The 22,667-nt window shown below is 41.4% G+C and overlaps 1 protein-coding gene across 1 annotated transcript; it reads right to left on the reverse strand.

Moving 5' to 3' along the window:
* Positions 1 to 497: 497 nt before the first annotated feature.
* EIF2A (eukaryotic translation initiation factor 2A) lies at positions 498 to 21,452 on the reverse strand. The gene is made up of 14 exons (XM_053459888.1): positions 21,381 to 21,452; positions 18,834 to 18,903; positions 18,202 to 18,276; positions 16,098 to 16,216; positions 14,259 to 14,358; positions 13,692 to 13,774; positions 13,438 to 13,511; positions 13,207 to 13,351; positions 11,354 to 11,470; positions 8,400 to 8,971; positions 6,774 to 6,884; positions 3,823 to 3,951; positions 2,678 to 2,743; positions 498 to 598 (listed from the first exon to the last, which is right to left on the reverse strand). The coding sequence occupies exons 1-14, from the start codon at positions 21,406 to 21,408 to the stop codon at positions 533 to 535; spliced, it is 1,755 nt and encodes a 584-aa protein (XP_053315863.1). The 5' UTR covers positions 21,409 to 21,452; the 3' UTR covers positions 498 to 532.
* Between the last annotated feature and the right edge of the window lie 1,215 nt (positions 21,453 to 22,667).

Here is a 22,667-nt window from a genome sequence, read left to right on the forward strand (position 1 = left end):
TAGTGAGGAATGCATACGGCATTAAGGACTGCTGTGTGTTCATCCAGCCAATCAACGTTCTTATAGTTTGTTCTAGAAGCAATTAACTGTCCATTTTGGTCAGAACACCAGACAGACAACTCTAGGTATGCATAGATTAAGAACTATGATCAATGAATGTTGACAAATTATGCACTATTTACAGTACCTATGCATGGATAGATATTTTATGTGGAAATACAGCCATATTGATGTGTCACTTGTAAGGTGGGAAGTTGCCTCTTTTATACATCCAGTTCCCACAAAACACAAGAAGGCTTTTGGTTTGTCCTAAGAGACGCAGGCAGATTAAAACACGTGTACTGAATGATCCACAAGTGAAGAGATCCTGGAAGATGAACCGATAACTTGCTCCAAAAGATGTGTACATTAGGTTTCTGCATAAAAGCATTGTGAAACCTTTTATTTATTAACACAGAGACCCCCTGTCATCAGATAAATCACACAGACAATGCAAATTTTAGTCATTGACTTTAATGACATCAGGGTAGTATTAAACACCGAGTTCCAGCTCTTCAATCTCTTTTAGGAGCGCGTCTTCCTTCTGTATTTTCTCCATCTAGATTAAAGAAAAGAACAAACAACTAAAATGAATGAGAGCAGTCTTCTTCATTATACACAAATTCACAGCAATGCGGAACCTGACAAAGTCAAACAGCGTTTCCCAAAAACAGTCGGGGGCAAATAAATGACTTTGCTCATTCTTGCACATATTTCCATGGGGTGACCAGTTGTTTGGGTACTGTCTAATGTGATCAACAGAAATCACCATATAGCAACTGATTCCAGTTAACAGGATCAAGCAAAAGGAACAAATCTACTCTCCACAGCCACTGTGTTCTTGGGATGTGTGCGTTAATGATGTCATATGTAGTATAGACAATAAACCAAATGTTTCAGGTGATATCAGGTCCGGACTGGCGATGGTCGGGCATCCCTGACACGATACTGAGGGTGTTTTGTGCCCAAAAAAACTTTTTTTCAGCATTTTTATACTGTTTGCTTAACCTCAAGATTGTAAGCTTGCTAGCAGGGCTCTCTCCACCTAATGTATCGGTTTGTCATATTCTGTCAATTCTAGTCTTGTCATACCCCTTGAATATATAACGTAAATTGTTGGCGCTATATAAATAAAAGATAATAATCAACCATGATACTCCTTTTTAATTTACGGTGCGACCACACAAATTATATATTGTTTTTCAAGGACAGATGGAGCTTTCATTTGATACCATTTTTAGATGTATAGTCCGCCGGGGCTTCTATGACTGAGCGTCAGCATCACATGACCTTCCGGTTCTCCATCATAGAAGCACCAGAGGAAGTGGAGGGCAGAAGCGGTGGTTGTCTGTACGCATCGAGCAGATGCCCACCAGCTGCCAGGGAGGATGATCCAGGTCCCCTTCAGCGCTGCGGAGGATACTCCTCTCTGGCAGCCGGTGGGCGTCTGCGCAATGTGCGCAGACAACCTCCACAACTGCCCTTCTCTTCCGCTGGTGCTTCCATGATGGAGCACCGGCGTCACATGACTTTTCGGTGCTCATAGAAGCTCTAGTGAAAGTGCCGGCCACCAGCGGAGGTTCACCGGCTTCCCCCACTAGACACCAGGGAGGAAAGGGGGGTATAAGGCATATCTGGGGGTATAAGGCATATCAGGGGGCATTTAGGAAGGTATAAGGCATATCTGGGGGGCGGAGTGGCATATAGGAAGGTATAAGCATGGGGTCAGATGTGCATAACTGGGGGGGCAGGTTGGCAAATAAAAGTAAATAAAAACAAGTAATGTGTTCTTGTACCTTATAGCTTTTAATATTATGTCAGTAAAATAAGAAGGGAATTAGGGAAATGCCATTGTGATAAAGATGAAATAAAAAATTGTGAATTTTTTTTTTTTTTTGATTAATCGAAAAAATTATCGGCCAACTAATCGATTATGAAAATAATTGTTAGTTGCAGCCATAGGAAATACATAGGTTTTTGCATTCTAGCGGGGTAAACTACGTGACACGTGTTTCACTGCACAACACCACACAGAATAGGGCACTATTGTGATAATACACGATACAAGCACAGTTAAGATAACAAAAGATACATTTTCACAAGTATTGTTTTCTCATGTACCTTCTTTTGTGGGTCACAACTCCCATCACCCATCCAATCAGTTTGGCTGAGAAAAGTTGTTATTCACAAAAGCAGGTGCACAAGAGCAAAAGGCTGGCATCAGTTGATTTCTTTATATATAAAAAAAAACACTCTAATTTGTCTTATTTTGATTATCTGCGTATTGTAAGTAATTTTATACCAAATAAAAAACACATGAAGTTTGTCCTCTCAGCATATTTATTATGCATTATGAAAGGCCAATTCTCTATGTTGATGTAATGCGTGTGAGAAGACTTCGTGGGAGTCTGACCGATCATTTGCCTGAAGCTGCACATATAAAATATGTAAAAATGTCCCCATTTCCTCTCCCTTTGTATTGATTAATTGTGCGTGGTCATGTATTGCACTATATACTTATATATACAATGGCTGTCATTCTCCCCACGCACATCTTGGTCACCAACGAAAGACTGCAGTGACCACATTCTGGAACGTCAAGGTACTGAAGAGCGTGAGCACCGCGTATTTACCCTACCTGGTTTTTTTCCAGTGGTTTACCAGATGCTTGCAGTTCCTTCAGCTGTTCGATTGCTTTTAGTTTCTGGTAAAACAGATGGAAAATACAATTAATGTAACGTACTGAAAACACTCTGCAGAGCAAAGGGAGGCTGAGGTACCGACAGCTTAAAAGTAAAGAACAATGATGTCATCCAAATGATGTTTTTGCTGTTTCGCCAAAGGCTCAACAAAACAAGGTAGCCGGGTGCCTATGAACTGCCTCCTGGCACCTACAGTTACACCTTCTGGACACACGAAGCTGCGGTCAGTCTGACCGGATGTCATTTAGGTGTCCAGCGGGTAGCTCTGTACATGTTATGAGCTGCTGGGTGGTAGAAGCTCCGCAAGGTCATGGGGCAAAGTCACATAACCCGGCAAGAGTCGCATGGCAGCTCTTAGTTCCTTCGTGTGAGGCAAACGCGCACAGCTCTGTTTTGGCCCATATTCTAATCTGTCTATTAGATCAATGGCTGTCCTGCTGTTCAAAGGACAAACAATATGTGCAATCCAATATTTATGAAGAAAATGTACAGAAAACGGATTATTTAGTAACAAATGTAGATGTGTGTGCTAGCCCACTGTAAATGTTTGCATTTGACAAGTTTAACCCCTTCACGAGAAAGCCTGTACATGTATGGGCTCACAATGACTTGTCATTAATGGGTTTAAAAACAACCCCTTGTCCTTAGGGGGTCAAGAAAAGAGTTCTAAAAATAAGAAAAGCAGTTGCTAACCATTCCCAAAAATCTTTTAAGATTAAAAACATGGTAAAAAACAAACCTGCACATCACACCAAAAAGCGTGAGAGAGGAGTCATAATACAAAAAAACGGAATCAAATGCTCTTAGAAATTAGAATAAAAATACAAATATGTAGTACATGCAATGCACCGTTCCAATTCCTGCTTCGGTTTTAACAAGATCTTATAAGTGTACAGCGCTACGGATTTTGATGGCGCTATATAAAACAATAAATAATAATAAGTACTAATTTTGTCACCGCTGTATAATAACCCAGTGACACCTAGACATTCCCCCCCACTATATTCTCTGTATTCTGGGAGGCATCGTTGGACAGGCAGGTAATACTTGAATTGCCGCACCGGAGTGCCCTCCAGCTCACCTTTTTCAGATTCTTTAGTTTTTTATCCGTTTCTGGGTCCCCCGTTGTTGGTGCCGTCGCCAAAGCAGCAGGAACGTCATTTTGGGCACTCTGCAATACTGGTGCAGCTGGTTCGTCGGCCTTGGCCTCCTATGCAATACGTACAGTCAGGGCATTGTAATGTATAGGCTTTAACACCTGGAGTGCCCCTATTGTAACAGATTTCTCAGCATGACAAGCAAATACAGGTTTTACCAGCTATGCACATTATACAATTAAATGCGTTCACTTTCAGTTTTTTGTGCTTGGAAATCTAGCAGCTCCTGATTATTACCAGCCATTCATGAGAAAAGAACAATAAGCCAGCGCCTCCTTTGTGCTTTACGGGCTGCGTCGGGTGGATTGGGAAAAATCCAATTAGAAATGTAATATATTTTTAGTAATAAACTACAATTAATAGATTAAAGTAAAACGCTAAAGAACTGTGTGTGTCTAGCCTTTTAAACAACATTTACACCATAATCATTTTCCAGAAACAATAATTATGAAGACATGGCAACGCTATATGGTTTTAATGCAGAAGTGCCTTAAATCTGATGCAACACACGTGCAAACATGCACACATAGCTCTAGACTGAAATCTGAAACAAAAAAACTAAATCATTATATGGTGTGACCACCCTTTGCCTTCAAAACAGCATCAATTCTTCTCGGTACACTCGCACACAATTTTTAAAGGAACTCGGCAGGTAGGTTGTTCCAAATATCTTGGAGAACTAAGCACAGTTCCTCTGTGGATTTAGGAAGCCTCAGTTGCCTCTCTCTTTTTATGTCATCCAAGGTAGACTCGATGATGTTGAGAACAAGGGGGGGCCATACCATCACTTACAGGACTCTTCTCTTCTACTTTTAAAATGGTTCTTAATGACTTCGGCTGGATGTTTGGGGTTGTTGCCATGCTGCAGAATAAATTTAGGGGCAAATCAGATGCCTCCCTGATGGTATTGCATGATGATTAAGTATCTATCTATACTTCTTATCATTGAGGAGATAATGATTCCAAATCCCCAACTCCATTTCCAGAAATGCAGCCCCAAACACGCAAGGAACATGCGGTGTTGCCTGCGAACACACATTCTTTGACCACTCTCCAGCCCTTCGGTGAACAAACTTCTGCTACAGCCAAATATTTCTAATTCTGACTCCAGAGCACCTGCTGCCATTTTTCTACAGCGCAGTTCCTGTGTTTTTATGAATAGTTGAGTCACTTGGCATTGTTTCCACGACGGAGGTATGGTTTTTGGGTCCTCCATGAAGACCACTTCTGACTACACTTTTTGGGATAGTAGATGGGTGCACCATCTTCCCAATTGCAAAGGGAAGTAAGCATGGGTCTTATCTGCTGCACTGTTTCCTTGACCTACCACTGCATCTACAATACTCAACATTGCCAATTTCTTTGTGCTTCTTCAAAAAAGCTTGGACAGAACATCTGGAAACCCATCTACCTGGAAATGTCTGCCTGTATACCATGTGTCTTGTTGCTGCGCTCAGTCTTGCCCCGACTTTTGACATTAAACGTCATTAAACCTTGTTACTTAGTTTGGCTTTTCCTCACTCAGTTTTATTCCCCTTAAACAGCTGTTTCTGGGTTTAGTTAATAATTTTGTTTCAACCTATATATTAAATTGATGATCATTAGCAGCGGTTTGGTTAAACTGTTTAATCATACACCCGACTATATGCGTACAAAATTCCTGACTTTGCGTAAGTGCATCTAGAAGAATCAATGCTGTTTTGAAGGCAAACAGTGGTCACACCAAATATTGATTTGATTTAGATTTTTATGTTCATCCACTTAAATGATAAAAATAAACTATTAATGCGTCTATTTTTAAAAGCATTCTTACTTTACAGCAAGATTTTTTAATGATCAATTAGCCTTTAAACTTGGATTAGCGAACGTGCCATTGGAACACAGGAGTGATGGTTGCTGATAAAGGGCCTCTGTTTCTATGTTACCAATGTATACACTGTATCCATTTTGTGTTATTTTAATAGGGAAAATGTGCTTTTCTTTCAAGCAAATAATTGAATGGTACCGACTATATACACCAACCAGCCATAACATTCTGACCACCTGTCTAATATTGTGATGGTCCCGTTTGCTTCCAAAACAGCCCTGACCATAAAGGTATGGACTAGGCCTCTGAAGGTGTGCTGTGGTATTAGGCACCAAGACGTTAGCAGCAGATCCTGTAAATTGCGAGGAGGGGCCTCCATGGATGCATCCTGGTGCCATGTGTTCTCGAGGCCATCCACAGGATTACATAGAAAATTAGATTTATCAGATCAGGCCACCGTCTTTCATTGCTCTGTGGTCCAGTTCTTATACTCACGTGCCCATTGTAGGTGCTTTCGGCAGTGGACAGGGGTCAGCATGGGGACCCTGACTGGTCTTCAGCTACGCAGCCCTATACGCAACAAACTGTGATGCACTGTGTGTTCTGATACCTTTCTATCAGAACCAGCATTAACCTTTTCAGCAATTTGAGCTACAGTAGCTCGTCTGTTGGAGTTGATCACACTGGCCAGCCTTCACCCTCCTCCATGCATCAATGAGCCTTGGCCACCCATGATCGCCAGTCCACAGATTTTCCTTCCTTGGACCACTTTTGATAGGAACTGACCACTGCAGACCCAGGACACTCCACCAGAGCTGCAGTTTTGGAGATGCTCTGACCCAGTCGTCTAGCCATCACAATTTGGCCCTTGTCAAAGTTGCTTCGATCCTTACGCTTGCCCATTTTTCCTGCTTCACATCAACTTTGAGCTTTGCTGCTCAATATATCCCACCCACTGACAGGTGCCATAATACAATTATCAGTGTTATTCATAAGGTTATGGCTGATCGGTGTGTGTGTATATAATAAACCCACACATACATACACACTGCATATATATATCCGAACCTGCTTGGCTGCCTTCTTTGCCTCCCTTTTCTTTTGGTTCTTCAAAGCAGTTTTTGACACTGTTTTTTCTGTGGATTGGGGTTTCATGCTTTGGGGAGGCTCATCTTCATGCTGGGTGGGTGAAAAAAAAAAATAAATCGAGAAAAGGAACAATGCTAAAACAAGCAACTTTCCTTATTTAACACAAACGTATCACATTTTTCACTTACAGGCACTGATAGTGATCTAACACTCATTGTTTTGAAAACCAGTATAGCTCTTAATGCATAATAATTGGTTAATCACCTTTAGGTTTTTTTTTGTTTTTTATTATAATGGATCAAGTTGCAGGTCAGCGGAGATCACATAAAATATATCATCCCACCACATTTATTATGCACTATAAAAGGCAAACGTTGTAAATTTTCTGACGTAAGAAGGGAAAAATTAACTTACTCTGCCCTACTAGGTAGAGCAATTTACCGCAGTTGGCCCTTTTAAATCATTAAGATAAAACATTCCAGGTCAACTCAATGCACGCTGATACGATTAAATCTGCGAGGAAATATGTATAAAAATGCATATATTATTGTATTTCAGCCTATATGGTTACTGGCCACTAGTCTGTGCTGCTGATATTCATTAACACTGTACTCTGTCCCGAGAAACAAAGGATGTTTATTTTAGATTTATGCACCATATGGGACAAATGATCCCAAATCATAAATATTAAAATATTAAAAAATATTAAAAGTTAAAATCAGTCAGCCTGTTAAAAATAAACTGCTATCAACAAGCCCTTCAAAAAACATCATAACCAACAGAATGCATAGATGCAGGCACAACCACTTCTCACAAGCTCCGGTCATAGGTTTAGGCGATACTCTCCATCAAGCAATGGACATGACATGACGTGGCTCTGGTGTGATTTCTACATGTATGTATGGAAAGTGCTTCTAGCAGCAAAAAGACGAGTCGTGAAGAGGGTGGCAGATTTTGGTCTTTTCAACAGGTGGACATGATCGCACAAATGTAAAAAGTTTGAAATATAAGTTTATCTATAGTGCTTGGGGAAAAGGGTCACTTTAAAGTAGGGTGTTAGATATTTGGGTCAATACTAAAATGCACACATTAACAGTATTAAAAGTAAGGAGGATCACTTATGATGTGAGGGACAGTGAAATAGTCAAAAGAGAGTGGAAGAGAGGGGATATACACTATATGGACAGAAGTATTGGGACACCTGACCATTACACCAACAGGGACTTTTATGACATTACATTCTAAACATATAGACATTAATATGTAGTTGGTTCCCCTCTTTGCAGCTATAACAGCTTCCACTCTTCTGGGAAGGCCTTCCACAAGAGTTTGGAGAATTTTTGTGGGGATTTTCACCCATTCGTACAGCAGAGCATTGGCGAGGTCAGGCACTGATGTTGGACAAGAAGGGTCGAGGTCAGGGCTCTGTAAAGGCCAGTCAAGTTCTTCCACAGCAAACCCATCCAGTATATCATGGCATAGAAAAACGGGATGCAATTTCTATAGAGAATAGTACTATATTTGCCATGCAACAGAGGGAGCAATTGAGCTCATAAAAAACCTGCGATCAGTTGTTCCCACACTTATTACAGTAATGTTACTCACCAACTTGTAACTAGTCACTGGCTTGTTCCTTAGTGCTGGAGGTCTGTACGCCTGCGCTGGTTTAGGTTCTTCTGTTGGGATGTCACCGGGTACTGCTTGGTAAACAATCGCCTTTGCTGGAAAGACACCTGATGAAAAAGGCTGCCAGGACACTTGCCACAGTTCAGTGTTGGCGGGGACGTCATATTTATGAAGTAGTGTACCGGTATAGTGCCATATCTTGTATCCATTCCCAACACGCAATCTTGGGGAGCAGGTGGCAGTGACAATATGCTCCCCGTTTGGGCACCAAGAAAAGAAGGTAGCATCTGAGGCTGTAGGCTTAGAAATGAGTTTATAATTTTTAACATCCCAAACTTCCATTTGTCCTCTCAAATTGCCGAAACCAGCCAGCACCAGAATGTGTCCATGAGGGCTATAGAATGCAGCATTTCGTGGGCCAGTTCCAAAATCGAATATTGGGTCACATTTGAGGTTAAAAACGGTCGCTTTGGCTGGCATGAAGCCATATACAACACAAAATTCTGTTGCGTTTCGGTTCCATACAACGTCATAAATGGGGCCATTTTTTGCTAAAATAAATGAATTGAATGGGAATGAATAACTGCAAACATTTACTTCCTAAATAAACAAAAACAGTAACATACCAATAAAATGAACAAAAAATAACATTACCATTTGTATGTGTTTTCCCATTAGGCAACACTAATACTTTGATTCTAATTAATCAGGACTGATACTCTCATTCATTCGCTGTTTGGTAGCTATCTATTCTTCTGCTTGTGTGTATAATTGACAACGCATAATGAAAATGTTTTATACTGCAACATATCAAGCCTCATACAGCCTTTGATCAGGACAGATCTGTCTAAATTCATTATAAACCTAAGGGCTTCAAGGAGCCAATCAGTGGTTTGAAACATTGAACCATGGAGGAGGATTTCCACTCCGGCTCTGGAGCTTTATTTTATTTTTTTCATTCAGTTATAAAGAATGCATATTTTCCAAGAGCCTGTCTGGGGCGTCTGGACTGTCCCTTTAGTAAAAAGCACCACTACCTTGCATGCTAGAACGTGACATGTATTGAAACTCCCTGCCCGATGGGGAAAAAAGCTGGGGTTTGGGATTTGGAAAAAAAAAAGTTTGCAAGAGTTGAGGTTTCAGGTTGATGAATTTCTTATGCATTATACAGGGCCATCCCTGGAAAATATCTTTGCAGGAAGGGCTAGGCTAGCCCTGAATGATTCATAGTGCAATCAGCGAGGTGACTTTCAAGAAAGCTGATTTAAATATACTTTAATGACGTGGCGGGTGAGCTTAATTATGCTTTGGCCAATTCATATAACCAAAACCTCGCATTTATATTATGTTTATATATTTGTTGCCAACTTTATTAGGGTGAGAAACGCAGACAGTATTTTGTTTTTTGTATACATTGTACAGCCAATACACTGTTTTTGCAGCATGCTCACACTGTTTGGTAGGCCTCATATTAAACATTTGTACTATTTGAGCCTGAGACTAGCTTAGCGCACCGACATTTTTTCTTTTTCTTTTCCCTTTTTGCACATATTAGAGGTTGTTGGCTCCTCATCAGTCTGGTTGCAGCTTGCTGTCCATGGGTTAAATGGGAGGAGGTTTAATTGCACCTCCCCCAACACATTAATAAGGTTTTGGTAGCAATATAAACTGCTTTGTGTGCCCACTATGTAGGAGGTGAGAGTAGGTTCTCACCCTATTGAGAGTGTGCCTTGACGTGGCGGGTGAGCTTAATTATGCTTTGGCCAATTCATATAACCAAAACCTCTCATTTATATTATGTTTATATATTTCTTGCCAACTTTATTAGGGTGAGAAGCGCAGACAGTATTTTGTTTTTTTAAATATACTTTATACAGGCCACCCAAGCTATTCTTGGAGCAGAAGCTCACTTGGGTTGGTTCTTAATATATTAATATTAATAGTGAGGTCAGTGAGATAAAACAGCAACTCTCCCATCTGAATAAACTCATTTGTGTTCCAAAAGAAGATGGAATTTAACTTGTAGAGAAAGAAGAATCAATGGGTTGGGGTTGCAAATATTTACTTAAACACATCGACTAAAAACCCCAAAAGCTTGGTATTAGAAGAAAATGTTTATATGTAAACTTTTAATGACATTTTATGGTTCACACCAAAGAAAGCAGCCACTCGAGCAGAACACTTTCTGCCAGCGACCGGAGGAAAGAGGGGGCAATAAGCTGCAGGGTTTTCGGCAGGCGGTCATTTTGTTAGGGCATGAAAGTGCTTACTAAGTACTTTAATACACATTAATTGTTGATGAGGCTGTTGTGGACAGCAGACAGTCACTTTAAATTCCCTGCTCCATGTGGGAAACAAACGGCTGTTATAAAAGTGTAACTTACTTATTTAGACTGGCAAGAATCACTACCCAATGGCCGGAACCGAGACATGTTTACCGAAGCTTCTGTAATGAAGCATATGACTCTGCACAGTGTTCCAGCCCAGCGTCAGAGCCAAACGTGTTCTGTGCACTAATCGTGTGCCACGTTTCATAAACAATTTTTATGGGAAGAGTCATGCATACATTTTAACAGTATAGTAACTAATGTTCCATGCGCTTAATTACTTCCACGCTTGTGTTGAAACTCTCTACTTTGTATGCATCCGCATTCTAGCCTGCATTCGCATCACGAATCCCCGTTTCCCAGAAATACAAGACATTTTTCCTCAAGAAAGGACACATCAGTTTGAGTGATTTCTATCTCCGGGTAAACCGAGCATTGTTTAAGTGAGAGACACCCCAGGTGGCTGCACACCGATTTCACATGTGTTCCCTCACCTTGTACCTGCATTCAGCAATAACACCTGGGTGCTGTGTCTATACTAGGAGCACGTTATTCATGTATACACACACATTATGTATTTATTGGAATATTCCGCTGTCTACTTACGTAGCTGCACCACAGCGCTTTCTCCATTTACCGCAATGTAATGAAGAGTCTGCTCTCCGTAGTAGGAAGCCCCGGTTTTGTCCACATCTGTGCTGGCGGTGACCAGTACTGCAGTAGCTATTGAACACGATGACAAAAACTATATTAAAGCAATTATATTAAATCAATCAAATCAAGAGTCAATAAAATAAGACTGCACATGAGAGGTAACACCGGGTCCATGCTGTGTTTCTTATAAGGAAGGTGGCAGAGAAAAAGAACAGTTCTGAATCCTCAGGAAACACTAAACTATGTAAGCAGCTATAGGCGCATTCTATGGGGTGTCCCACTAAATGTAAATATGTTTCTTTGAGCATTACACTGCTGCATACATTTGCACTCCAGTCGGGCACCACTTCACCCAAACCGGTCACTCCATACATGACCTTAAAATCAAAACACTGAGAGGTCATTTCCAAAACACCCAAGAAAGAAAGACATTTGAAGCCAAAATGATACATTTTTATGATTGTAAAAACAGAGGACTTAATGTGGATTTGAGCTTCTTAGCACACTATCAAAACTTCCTATAACCTGTGTTTGTTTGTTTTTTTTTCTTCTCTCTCTCCTACACGCTCACCCCTGCTCCCCCCTTGCCTTATCTGTGCAGTATATGCCACTATTTACGACCCTCTTAGTTTTTTGTCTGCAAATTCTCTACCGTGTTGTTTTAACCCCTTTTTTAACCCTGTATCAGAACATGTACTGGTCAGTTTTAAACTGTGTTTTTCACTTGCTTGGTCAGAAATGCTTTTGACTTGAAAAAGGGAGGACTCCCAAAAGCTCGTCTATTATTTTAATACTGTTAGTCCAATAAAAAAGGTATTACAAGATTTTGCAACATTCTGTTTTTTGCATTCGTACTGCTGCATACAGTAATACAGTTCAGATTTCATTTTTAAAACTTCCGTTATCTCCTGCCATTTTTGTCAGCAATGGGATATTTTAGGTGACTTTTCCTGCTCAAACTCAGAGATGGTTTTTTAAGGCTATGTTGTTTACCTAATGAAGTTTTTTCTTCCACAGTCCATTTAGGTGTTTGAGACCAAGCCACTCTATTGTTTACCATAAGGCAGTATGATAAGGGGTCCATTAGTTTGTCTAGGACTTTCCACGTTTATAGTGTGTAATAGGTTTAGGTAATCTTGCTCCTTTTAGCATCATTTGAAATAAAAGTTGAGCTTTGTTTCCATTGCAGCCTGTTCTTGGTGCATGTATAACTCTGATGTTTGTAGTGAAATATTGTCATACTATCTGCCGCGGCATGCACAGTGTTTCTTTAAGCACATAAAATATTGTGTTAAATGTAAACATCACTCTACTATACTACCATGTAAATATACAATATACATTCATACTCAATGGACATAAAACATGGAAAATGTATATAACATAAAGAGGACCTTGCCTAGGTGTTAATACATTACAATCTAACGGTGCTCCTATGACCACTAGAGTTCAAACGTATTAATTTCACCTCTCTCATTTATTGCTGACATGTTGGATACTTAAACATACTCTGCATGGTTCGGTTACAAGTAGTTTTTATCCATGTGACCCCTGAATATACAGCTTTAGGGCTTTCTTTGACTGTTCGATATCTACACGGACGCTTGCGTTAGATCGTAGCACATTCATCACAACAGATAAAAGTAAAAGTCTTGTCCTAACAATGTCAATGAATTCTGTTCCCAGCCTCACACTACAGAAGAATGCAAATGTATTGTCAGGGAGGACGGTGAGATGAACAAATCTCTGCCGCAAAAGCAAGACAGGAATTTTAAGTACAGCGTTGAGGCAGTAATCAGCATTACCTTTCGCGTTCCAAAGCATAGTTACTCTGTCCGCTTTAAAGAAACTTTTGTTGGCCAGGGCTGAGTGGGGGCCACTAAAGTTGGGGTACTGGTAGAGCCTGACAAATGATGGGGCCCCTTTGCTTCCAGGAACGTACACTGCTACCTAGAGAAGAGGGAATACAAACCCAGAATATGAAATCCCTGATGTGCACAAATATTCGGACGAATGACTAAAGTGGTGGATCATACCTTGCAGGGATGCTCTCCTGGTGACAACACAAAATCGCTCACTTTCTGTAAGTGCAGTTTGTTTGCAATGGTATCTGTTCAGCATGTAGAAATAAAAATGAAGTTATTATCCACATTCTCTTACATTACTTTGCTGTTTTAATACGGTCCACCACCCACAGGCTCCACTCTTAGCCAATCCAGGGCCATACTATTAGACTTTCTCTGTATGACAACTTTTTATACCAAGCTAGAGATAAATATCATCAACATACCAAAAACGTTTTTCTCAAAGAAGTGCACTTCATTGTTTACATTTCTAGCACATATGCTTTCATCGTCGGCCCAATGAGGACACCTAAATGGAGAAGACAGGAAAAAGGATTAAACCAAAACCTGTGAAATACAGCATATTACGCAATCCCTGACGTATAAGATAAAACTATATCAGAAATGAAGTAGCCCCCTGCCAGCCCCCAGAGACATGCACGATAATAGCAAAAATCTGGTTCTTGGCTGTGATGCCACCATGGCTGACCAAATCAGCCGGCAGCACCAACGAGTTGTTGAACACTAAATGCACAAGATAATTGTATACACTGGACTAGTGGTATAAAATAAACAACAGTTTCAAATCATTGTTATACTATGTTTTATTGATACTCTGCAAGTATAATTCCTTGTAGCACTAACCAGCAGTAACATTCAATTGATCCCCCACTATTACCTCCATCATATATCATTTGGACGATTTATTTTGTGTAAATTTTACTTGATCCAGTCTGCTATAGGGGGTGAATATTACACAATGTTGTGCTCACGTTTCTGAGCAGCATATTTACCAGTTCTGCATATTTTTCTGGATAAAGGATTTCACACAATTTCCAGTCTTTAGGTCGTAGAGTTGCAGGTTGGGCACTCCGGCTGTGCCGTCTTTGCCAGCTGGAATAAGAACAAGTTTATGTCAAAAAGAAGCACCTCTGCCCTTCAGGGAATGCCATGAATGCAAACATATTCCCATTTCTTAATATACTATTATGTTATGTAAATATGACACCACTTCCCACAAGCAGGGAGGCAGCACACGTAAGCACGACTGGCTGCTAGATAGCAGTCGACGGAGTAAAACCTGCTTCGTATGTCATCCCTGACGTCCTTAAGCTTACGTTTAGGACTTTGTTGTGCATTTTTTAAATAGGTGAGCCTAGCCAGGTAATAAATGTAAACAGTATAACTCGAGAAATCGGTGGGAATATTCTCCCGCTGAAAAAGAACTGATCTTCTATCTGTCGTGACTGTGGTGCTCTCTGACGCAGAATTATAGTCACCCGGAACGCTGCTAAATAAAGGTTTGGAACTCACTGGCATGTGATTGTTTCCTTACAGTTTGCATTACAAACATGATCTATAGTTGAATAGCTTATATCAGTAAATAAAGGTAAACATGAAAAATCCTGCTGTTATTTAGTATTGTATAGCCCAACGCGTCCAGCTTATTTCATGATGTTAAATCACAAAGTGGCATAGGTTAATGCAACAAATGTATTTAAGTGTATATATTGGATGAGATAAAGGTTAAGCAAGCATTTCTAGAAAATAAGCTTCCCATTCAACCTGTAAAACCGGTTCTAACAAAATGTCACACAAAAAGAGATTCAACGCAACCTGCTAACGGAATCTGCCAATGCAAGTAGAGCATTGCAAGCTGGGAACTCGGCTTATACGATGTAATGGGAGCCATTCAGGTTTCAACACGTTACCATAATGTGTGTAAAAAAAAAAAAAAAAAAAAAAAAAAAAAAAGTTGCCGGCAGAGGTGAGAAACCAATAAATATAAACCATATAAAAGCAGAAGAGGTACATTTTAGGAAAGAGAAAAATAATGAAAATATGTACTCAAAACAAGAAGCAGCTAAAGAATTGGATTTTAAAAAAATATATATATTATAACATAATATATTATATATTATATTTTACCAAATATGGTGGAGTGAGATTGGATAGCTCATTTTTAGGATGCAGGTACTAGGAGGAAAGATTGTGTGCTTCTCTGAATGGGAAGGCTTTTAATGGGGAAAGAACAAATTTGAGAGATATTTTGCAGGTGAAAGGGCCAGGATCTGGTGTGGGAATGGACCTGAAGGGTGAAGGAGTCACGTGTCAAGTTGGGCTGTTGTGGAGATATCAGGAATGGTCAATACACAATACAATAAACTGAAGCGTTTTTCCTGGATATGTTGAGTTTTAGGCAGTGGCGTTCTATCCAGGATGCCATTTCAGAGAGACACGTAGAGATGGGGAGAGGTGAACATATAGCACTTTATGTAAGACACTTTAAAAGCTGCTAAGGGTCTGGAAGTGGTATCCCCTTGCATCACTGATTTCTGGAAAAATGGTTATAAATGCCCCCATAAAGCAAATATAATAAAAGTGATAATCAAACTAATCTTTACATTTAACAGAAAACATAGGCCAGCTCTCCGGGGCTGTTTGATTCATTACCAGTTGTTTTCCCAGAGTGCTTGTCTAACACACTTTAAGTTGGTAACAGTACTAACTTCTAGAACATCTTCTATTTAGCTTGGTATACCTTTTTTTCTTAGGATAATTATGTGCTTGGAAAACCCTACCAGACTCTCGTTTAATCCAATTTATTTACAGGTGGTAAGACTGACACTTACTTGTGTAGGTCTGCCATGTTGCCACAATTGTGTTCTTTGGAGAGAATTCAAGGCCAATTACCTTGGGCAGATCAAAGGTATGCAGTAACTTGCTGTCAGCAGTGCTCACTATATTTACTCTGAAAATACAAAAGGTCATTTAGAAACATTTAGATTTAATGAGGTAATAATTAATCCAGCTACTCGACTCACACAGGGAGTCCAGAAAATCCATTGAATACATTCCAGGTCACTTTCAGGAGAAGAAATAACAGGAATGACCACACAATTCAGATGAAAAGAACTCGTATTACAGGGATACTCTAGCCATCGTATGGATTTTTGTGTGGTTTCTTTGTGCATACATGTACATGGAGGATGGAATCTACACAATTCCCCCTATATGCAGTTGCCTCCTTCCCTGCTCTCAGCTTCACAGCTTGCAGGAAATGGGTTCAATAATAATGCCCTTTCCTCTACCCAATGATGAAGTTCTGTTGTAATCAGAGATACTGCCAAACAGCAAGTCAATCAACAGAGCAGGATAAAATTATTTGGCAATGTCAGCCCCGTAAATATGATGTCATCCGAACTCACAGATAACCGCTAGAAAGACATGTCAGAAGAACTCCTAATTAGTAAAGTTCCACGCTGCGTGGAATGTCATCTTAGAGAGTACTCCCAATATAATAATTTTAGGTTTCATATTAAAAGCACTTCAACAAGCACACTATACACAGCAACTTGACAAACCAGCCTAATACAATTGTAAAGAACGCAGATGATGGATAATTGTATATTTTTTCAGTCTGAAGAGTTGTGATCAGTGATTGGTTTTATACAATTCTTACATTTAAAATATTTCATCTGAACACCTAAACTGTCCCACATACCGAAATAAAAATCTTTAATAGATTTTAAATACCGTATTGGCTCGGATATAGGCCGCCCCCGTATATAGGCCGCACCCTAAAAGTTTGGTGCTTTTTTAAAGAAAAAGTTTTTTTTCTTTAAAAAAGCACCAAAAAAAACATGCTGCCACTCTGTCCCCCCCCGAGATATGCTGCCACTGTCCTCCCTCCCCGAGATACGCTGCCGCTGTCCTCCCTCCCCGAGATACGCTGCCGCTGTCCTCCCTCCCCGAGATACGCTGCCGCTGTCCTCCCTCCCCGAGATACGCTGCCGCTGTCCTCCCTCCCCGCGATACGCTGCCGCTGTCCTCCCTCCCCGCGATACGCTGCCGCTGTCCTCCCTCCCCGCGATACGCTGCCGCTGTCCTCCCTCCCCGCGATACCCTGCCGCTGTCCTCCCTCCCCGCGATACGCTGCCGCTGTCCTCCCTCCCCGCGATACGCTGCCGCTGTCCTCCCTCCCCGCGATACGCTGCCGCTGTCCTCCTCTGCCCCCCCTCCTCGACACGCTGCCGCTGTCCTCCTCTGCCCCCCCCCTCCTCGACTTACCGGAGCAGACTCCCGGGTGTCTTGCGGGGCCGGCGAGGGACATCTACGCAATCTAAGCGTTTTACCTCTGCCCACCCCCGACTTACCGGAGCAGACTCCCGGGTGTCTTGCGGGGCCGGCGGGAGACATCTACGCAATACGCGTATGCAACTTCCGGTACCGGTACCGGAAGTTGCATACGCGTATTGCGTAGATGTCTCCCGCCGGCCCCGCAAGACACCCGGGAGTCTGCTCCGGTAAGTCGGGGGTGGGCAGAGGTAAAACGCTTAGATAACCTCCCGTGCCGGCACCCCCCCCCCGTGGGAAGTGCTGGCAGGGGAGGCTGTCTGAGCGTATCGGGGAGAAGGATGCAGGTCCCCTGCACCGCTGCGGGGGATCTGTATCTTAACCCCGCTGCCTGCCCGGCGCCCGGGACTGCATGTCCCGGGCGTCGGGCGCTAGACCCCGAATATAGGCCGCACCCCCACTTTAAAAACTTAAAGTGGGGGAAAAAAGTGCGGCCTATATTCGAGCCAATACGGTATTTTATTAAAACTAAAACAAACCACTGTTGGGCTCCCTCTACTTTCATACCAAGGCAAGAAAAAAAAAACAGAAAAAGAACGTGTCAAACACCTTAGCCCTGGTGAGAAAATGTGTGCCAAATAGCACAAAAACGGGACTTACGCTTCTCCATTGCACCATCCAAACAGCTTTCCATCCCTGCTGAAAGTAGACACCTTGCAGTTTTTACTGGGGTCCCTGTGAAGATAGCAAACATAATCATACAGAGGCCTGCAGGCCATTAATGTGTGTGCCACCTCCAGCCTCCCTGAACATCCTTGGCCAATGCTTTTCTATCACATACAATCTGCTTCATCATTAGCATTCTATCATAGCCTCCGATTTATTTTCTGGAGAGGGGACTTCATAAAGCCCAGGAGCTGGTCCAGGAAGTAAAGGCCCTCAATGTTAGTACAGAACTCCAAGGATCTCTCTCCTTCCAGGCCCCAAAAGAACAATCAAAAAAACAGTTAACTCCTAAATATGTCTTCAAGGTCAAACATTGTACAAATATTTACCAAGCCTGATGAATACAAATGATCAGGTTAGTTTACAACTGAATTACTCTCACACTTTCAGATAAGCTCTTATTCCGCTGCATGCGATATTCTATTATAGGCAACTCGCATTTCATACAAAGTCTGTTATTTGTATAAAAAAACATTTGGCAATCAGTATTTAAAATAAATGAGCAATTGGTATAAAAAATACAGCAAGAGTAATAAAAGTTATATTATATACCCTTGCCAGATTACCTTGGAAAGGTTTCCGAGTCTGTAAACTTAGGGTGTCCGTTGACCAAGTGGATGCCATCAGATCCTCTGACTGTAACAGAAGAAAGTCAAAATGAGTAATGTGAAAAAGGTACAGAACAGAGTATTAAGGAAATACTTACCCAGTGTAACACAAAATGTGCCTCAAGAGAACAGACATATTCAGGTGTCAGAACGTCTGAATTTAAACCATACCTGGTCCCTAATCGGTGTGATTAGAGTGCAAACAGTTGAACGCAATGAATACCAACACCCCCAGGAACAGAAACCTGAAACATTTCTACTTATGAGTAAATACGTTTTCAAATCCTTACGTCTGCCTCCAAAACGAATATTTATTTTAAAATCAGTACACTGGTGTGTAACGCGGACAAATGCAAATAAATATCCATTAACTGTGTTAATATAAGACGGCGCTCAGACCTAAGTGACGTTACAAGATGAACAATTAATATTCTATACAAAATAGACATCAGTGAAGGTCTAGCCGACTTAGGAAGACATACAAATCGTGACGGATCCTGGGCTAGGCAGATTATGCCAAGGGCAGCAGGTCCAAGAGGGCATTAGTCCTTTGCTTGCAGACTGGGGGGCAGATTGCCATATTGGGCAGTCAGGCCTCCCCAGTGTCCTGCTGCTCAATGGGCCAATTACAGAGCAGATCTTTGATCTCCCCAACCAGACCATTTATAATATGGAGGTCGAGCCATCTGAGCACAGCCTTCTTCTACTACATTAAAAAGCACTGCACACCTTTAAGGCACAGAACGCCGGGATGTGACGGGTTGGCCTTAGTACTGGGTCATGAAATACCTGTTAGTGGCACCAGAGCTCCCACTAATAAGAAACAAAAAACACTAATAAATCGATGGGACCTGGTGGGATCCACCCACAGTTATTAAAAGAGCGTTTGCCGTGTAACGGTAAAGCTATTAATATGGTTATTCCACCAGTCACTACCGACAGAGGTAGCTCCAGAAGACGGGAAGTTGACAATTGCAGTGCCACATTACAAAATGGTGGCAGGGAAGACTGTAAACTACAGACCAGTAAGTCTTCATCAGCAGGAGGAGCAGTAGATTATAACCTATCTGGATTTCAATAAGGCATCTGTAACTCATAAGGGTTACAAATATATTGTAGTGTTTGGATGTTAAAATGGTTAAATGCAGGATGGTAAATCAGATTCTAAAACACAGTCGTTATTAGAGCACCGGGGCAAAGCAGATTTCCATAATGTCATTGTTCTGCCAAAAATGTACTTTCACCCCAAATGTAACTACTATGGATGTCAGTGGTGATATGGATAAAAATTAGAACATTCATCTACTACACATAACAACACCAGGTCCAAATGAGTGCAGCTATAAAATATGCAATGATTTTATGAAAATATTGGAAATAATGCATAAAAGCGTCACTTTTTGGCATTTGTAAGTTTGGTAGAGCTTAATAACACGATTTTAATGAATTAAAATCCAATATATTTTCTCCCAGGATTTCTGATCTCATAGAAATAATATCAGATGGAAAAGAGGGGCAGACACATTTCTCCCGACAATTTAAATAGGCTAAGCGGGACCCCTTTATTTTAGGGGGTGTGGCTAGAGGTGTCCCTGGGGCAGGGAATTTCAGGTGACTTTCTGAACTCTTGACAGTGACTCTCATAAAAAAAAATCAACTGGTTCTATACACATATTGTAACTTTTTGGGCCACAGAACACCTAGCGAACATTCAGAGATAACAGAGAAGAGGGACACCAACCGTTCCCCTCCCTACATCTCCTCACTCATCTCTAAATACACTCCTAACTGGTCTCTCCGCTCAGCCAATGATCTCCTTCTATCCTCTCCTCTGATTTCTCGCTCTCATGCCCGCTTACAAGATTTCTCAAGGGCTGTCCCTATCCTCTGGAACGCCCTCCCCCAGTCTTCCTCCATGCCTTTATTCCTTCAAAAAATCCTTCAGGACCCACTTCTTTAAGGATGCTTATAACATAGCACACTAACTAACTAATTGTACAGCGCCACGGAATTTGATGGTGCTTTATAAAACAATAAAAATAATAATAAAAGAAGAACAGGGTGAAATAGGGCCATAGGAGGGACTGATCCCCCTAAAGATGGACACTTGGGAGGTATGCAGATGTATTTGCCCCCTCACTTGGGAGGTATACACCATACTATAGATCTCACACCCAACTACAGAAAAGAAACCGGAGATTAGGGGGCAGTTTGTAAAGAAAACAATCATACATATGTCATTGGAAATGATAACCTCTATTGGACTTATGTCACTATAAGTAGAGTACAAACTTCACCGGGACACATGAATCGGAAGTATTGTAGATTATTTCCTAAAACTTTAAATCTGGTTTAAAGATACTATCCCCGGTACCGTCACTATTTAAATGCTTCCAGTATCCCTCTAATGCTAGTTACAATGAGCAGCACGTATGCTTTTCCTCCTCCAAATCTGAGAATAACTCTAGCAAGCCTCATAAGTTCATTAACCCACACGCGACAGACCTGCCAAAAGCGGTATGGGGGGCGCCATCTTGACCGGAAAGAGACCAATGACGCACAACGAACAGGGGCGGGACCACAGGATTGATACACGTAGCCATTAGCGGCCGCATCACGCAGCGCATAGCCGACGAGATCCATACGCAGTAAGCACTGATGCTAATATGTGACCTTCCGCAACGTAGTAATAGTATGAGAGTTCCGCCTCTTTTAAGGCGTTCAAAGGCATGCCAATGGATTATCAGAGCCGTGTATATAATAAAGTACAGATATGAATTAAATATTCTTCCAGTGTTACTGGCAGAGATTGATATATAACATGGTTTACTTTAAATTATTACTGGGTTACAGCATATAAACCGGGCTTGTTTTTGTGTTTAATGAGAAATTAATGAAAGTTATATCATTTATGAATAGGGTATCCATTGTGGGCTTCTAAATCTAATAGATTGTAAGGTCCCAAGAGCAGTGTCCTCTTCTCCTTCTGTACCGGCATTCTTAACATGTCAGATTGTATATTGTCTGTTTTAATGTTAGCGTTCTCTGTTGTAACGGCGCTATGGAATCTGCTGGTGCTCCTTAAATAAATAAATGTATTGGTACATAACCTAAATCTGTCTTGATGGTAAGAAGGAGAAGCCAAACCTCCTCAACGTATTTCAGTTTTGCTTTTTAAGTGCTTTATCTTTATTAAGCAGTGCCCTCCTCTGCGCACCTAGACTCGCAAAGTCACCAAGTGCTTGTATGTCGTGTCTACTTCATATAGAGAAGATAAACACAGTAAAAGTGTCACGCAGAGCTGCGGCTATCAATTTTCTGACATGCTTCTTATTTTTAGTGTCTCCAAAGGATGTTCCAGAGTGAAGCCTTCCCTGAGGACTTTCATGATCTCACACACTTGGGGAGAATAGGTTGGGAAATTGCTTGTCCCCCTCCCCGGCCCTCACATGCCAGTCTACCCAAGCACTCTGTCTCCTTCACAGAAGAGTCGTTTTTACCGCCATGTCCCCAAAGTTCTCAGTACTTGCTACTCGTGGCCTTGCCAGATACACAGATCAGTGGTCCTGTATTTACCCCAGCTGCCCCCTCCACAGTCAGTATCCTGAGTGTATTAAAAGGCACTACACACCTTTAAGACATTGCACACCAGGGTATGACATCATAACCTGCACCGCTGTGTCTGAAAGGCATGCAGCGCCTTTTAATGCAGTCTATGACGCAGGCCAGGGTCTTTAAGGGACTTCTGCCTGAGGCCTAGTCGGCTTAAGCCTGGATATGTCACGCCTAGTG

Source organism: Spea bombifrons, chromosome 3, assembly GCF_027358695.1.
Source record: "Spea bombifrons isolate aSpeBom1 chromosome 3, aSpeBom1.2.pri, whole genome shotgun sequence".
Lineage (NCBI taxonomy): Eukaryota > Metazoa > Chordata > Amphibia > Anura > Pelobatidae > Spea > Spea bombifrons.

What these genes read in the sequence shown, in the direction of transcription:
- EIF2A (XM_053459888.1), bottom strand. Translation starts at nt 21,408, where the DNA reads ATGGCGCCCCCCATACCGCTTTTGGCAG. An exon ending in AACATGGCAGACCTACACAA is followed by an intron (nt 14,359 to 16,097) that starts GTAAGTGTCAGT and finishes TTCTTATTCCAG; the next exon opens with CTGGCAAAGACGGCACAGCC. An exon ending in CAGAAAAATATGCAGAACTG is followed by an intron (nt 13,775 to 14,258) that starts GTAAATATGCTG and finishes TTCTCCATTTAG; the next exon opens with GTGTCCTCATTGGGCCGACG.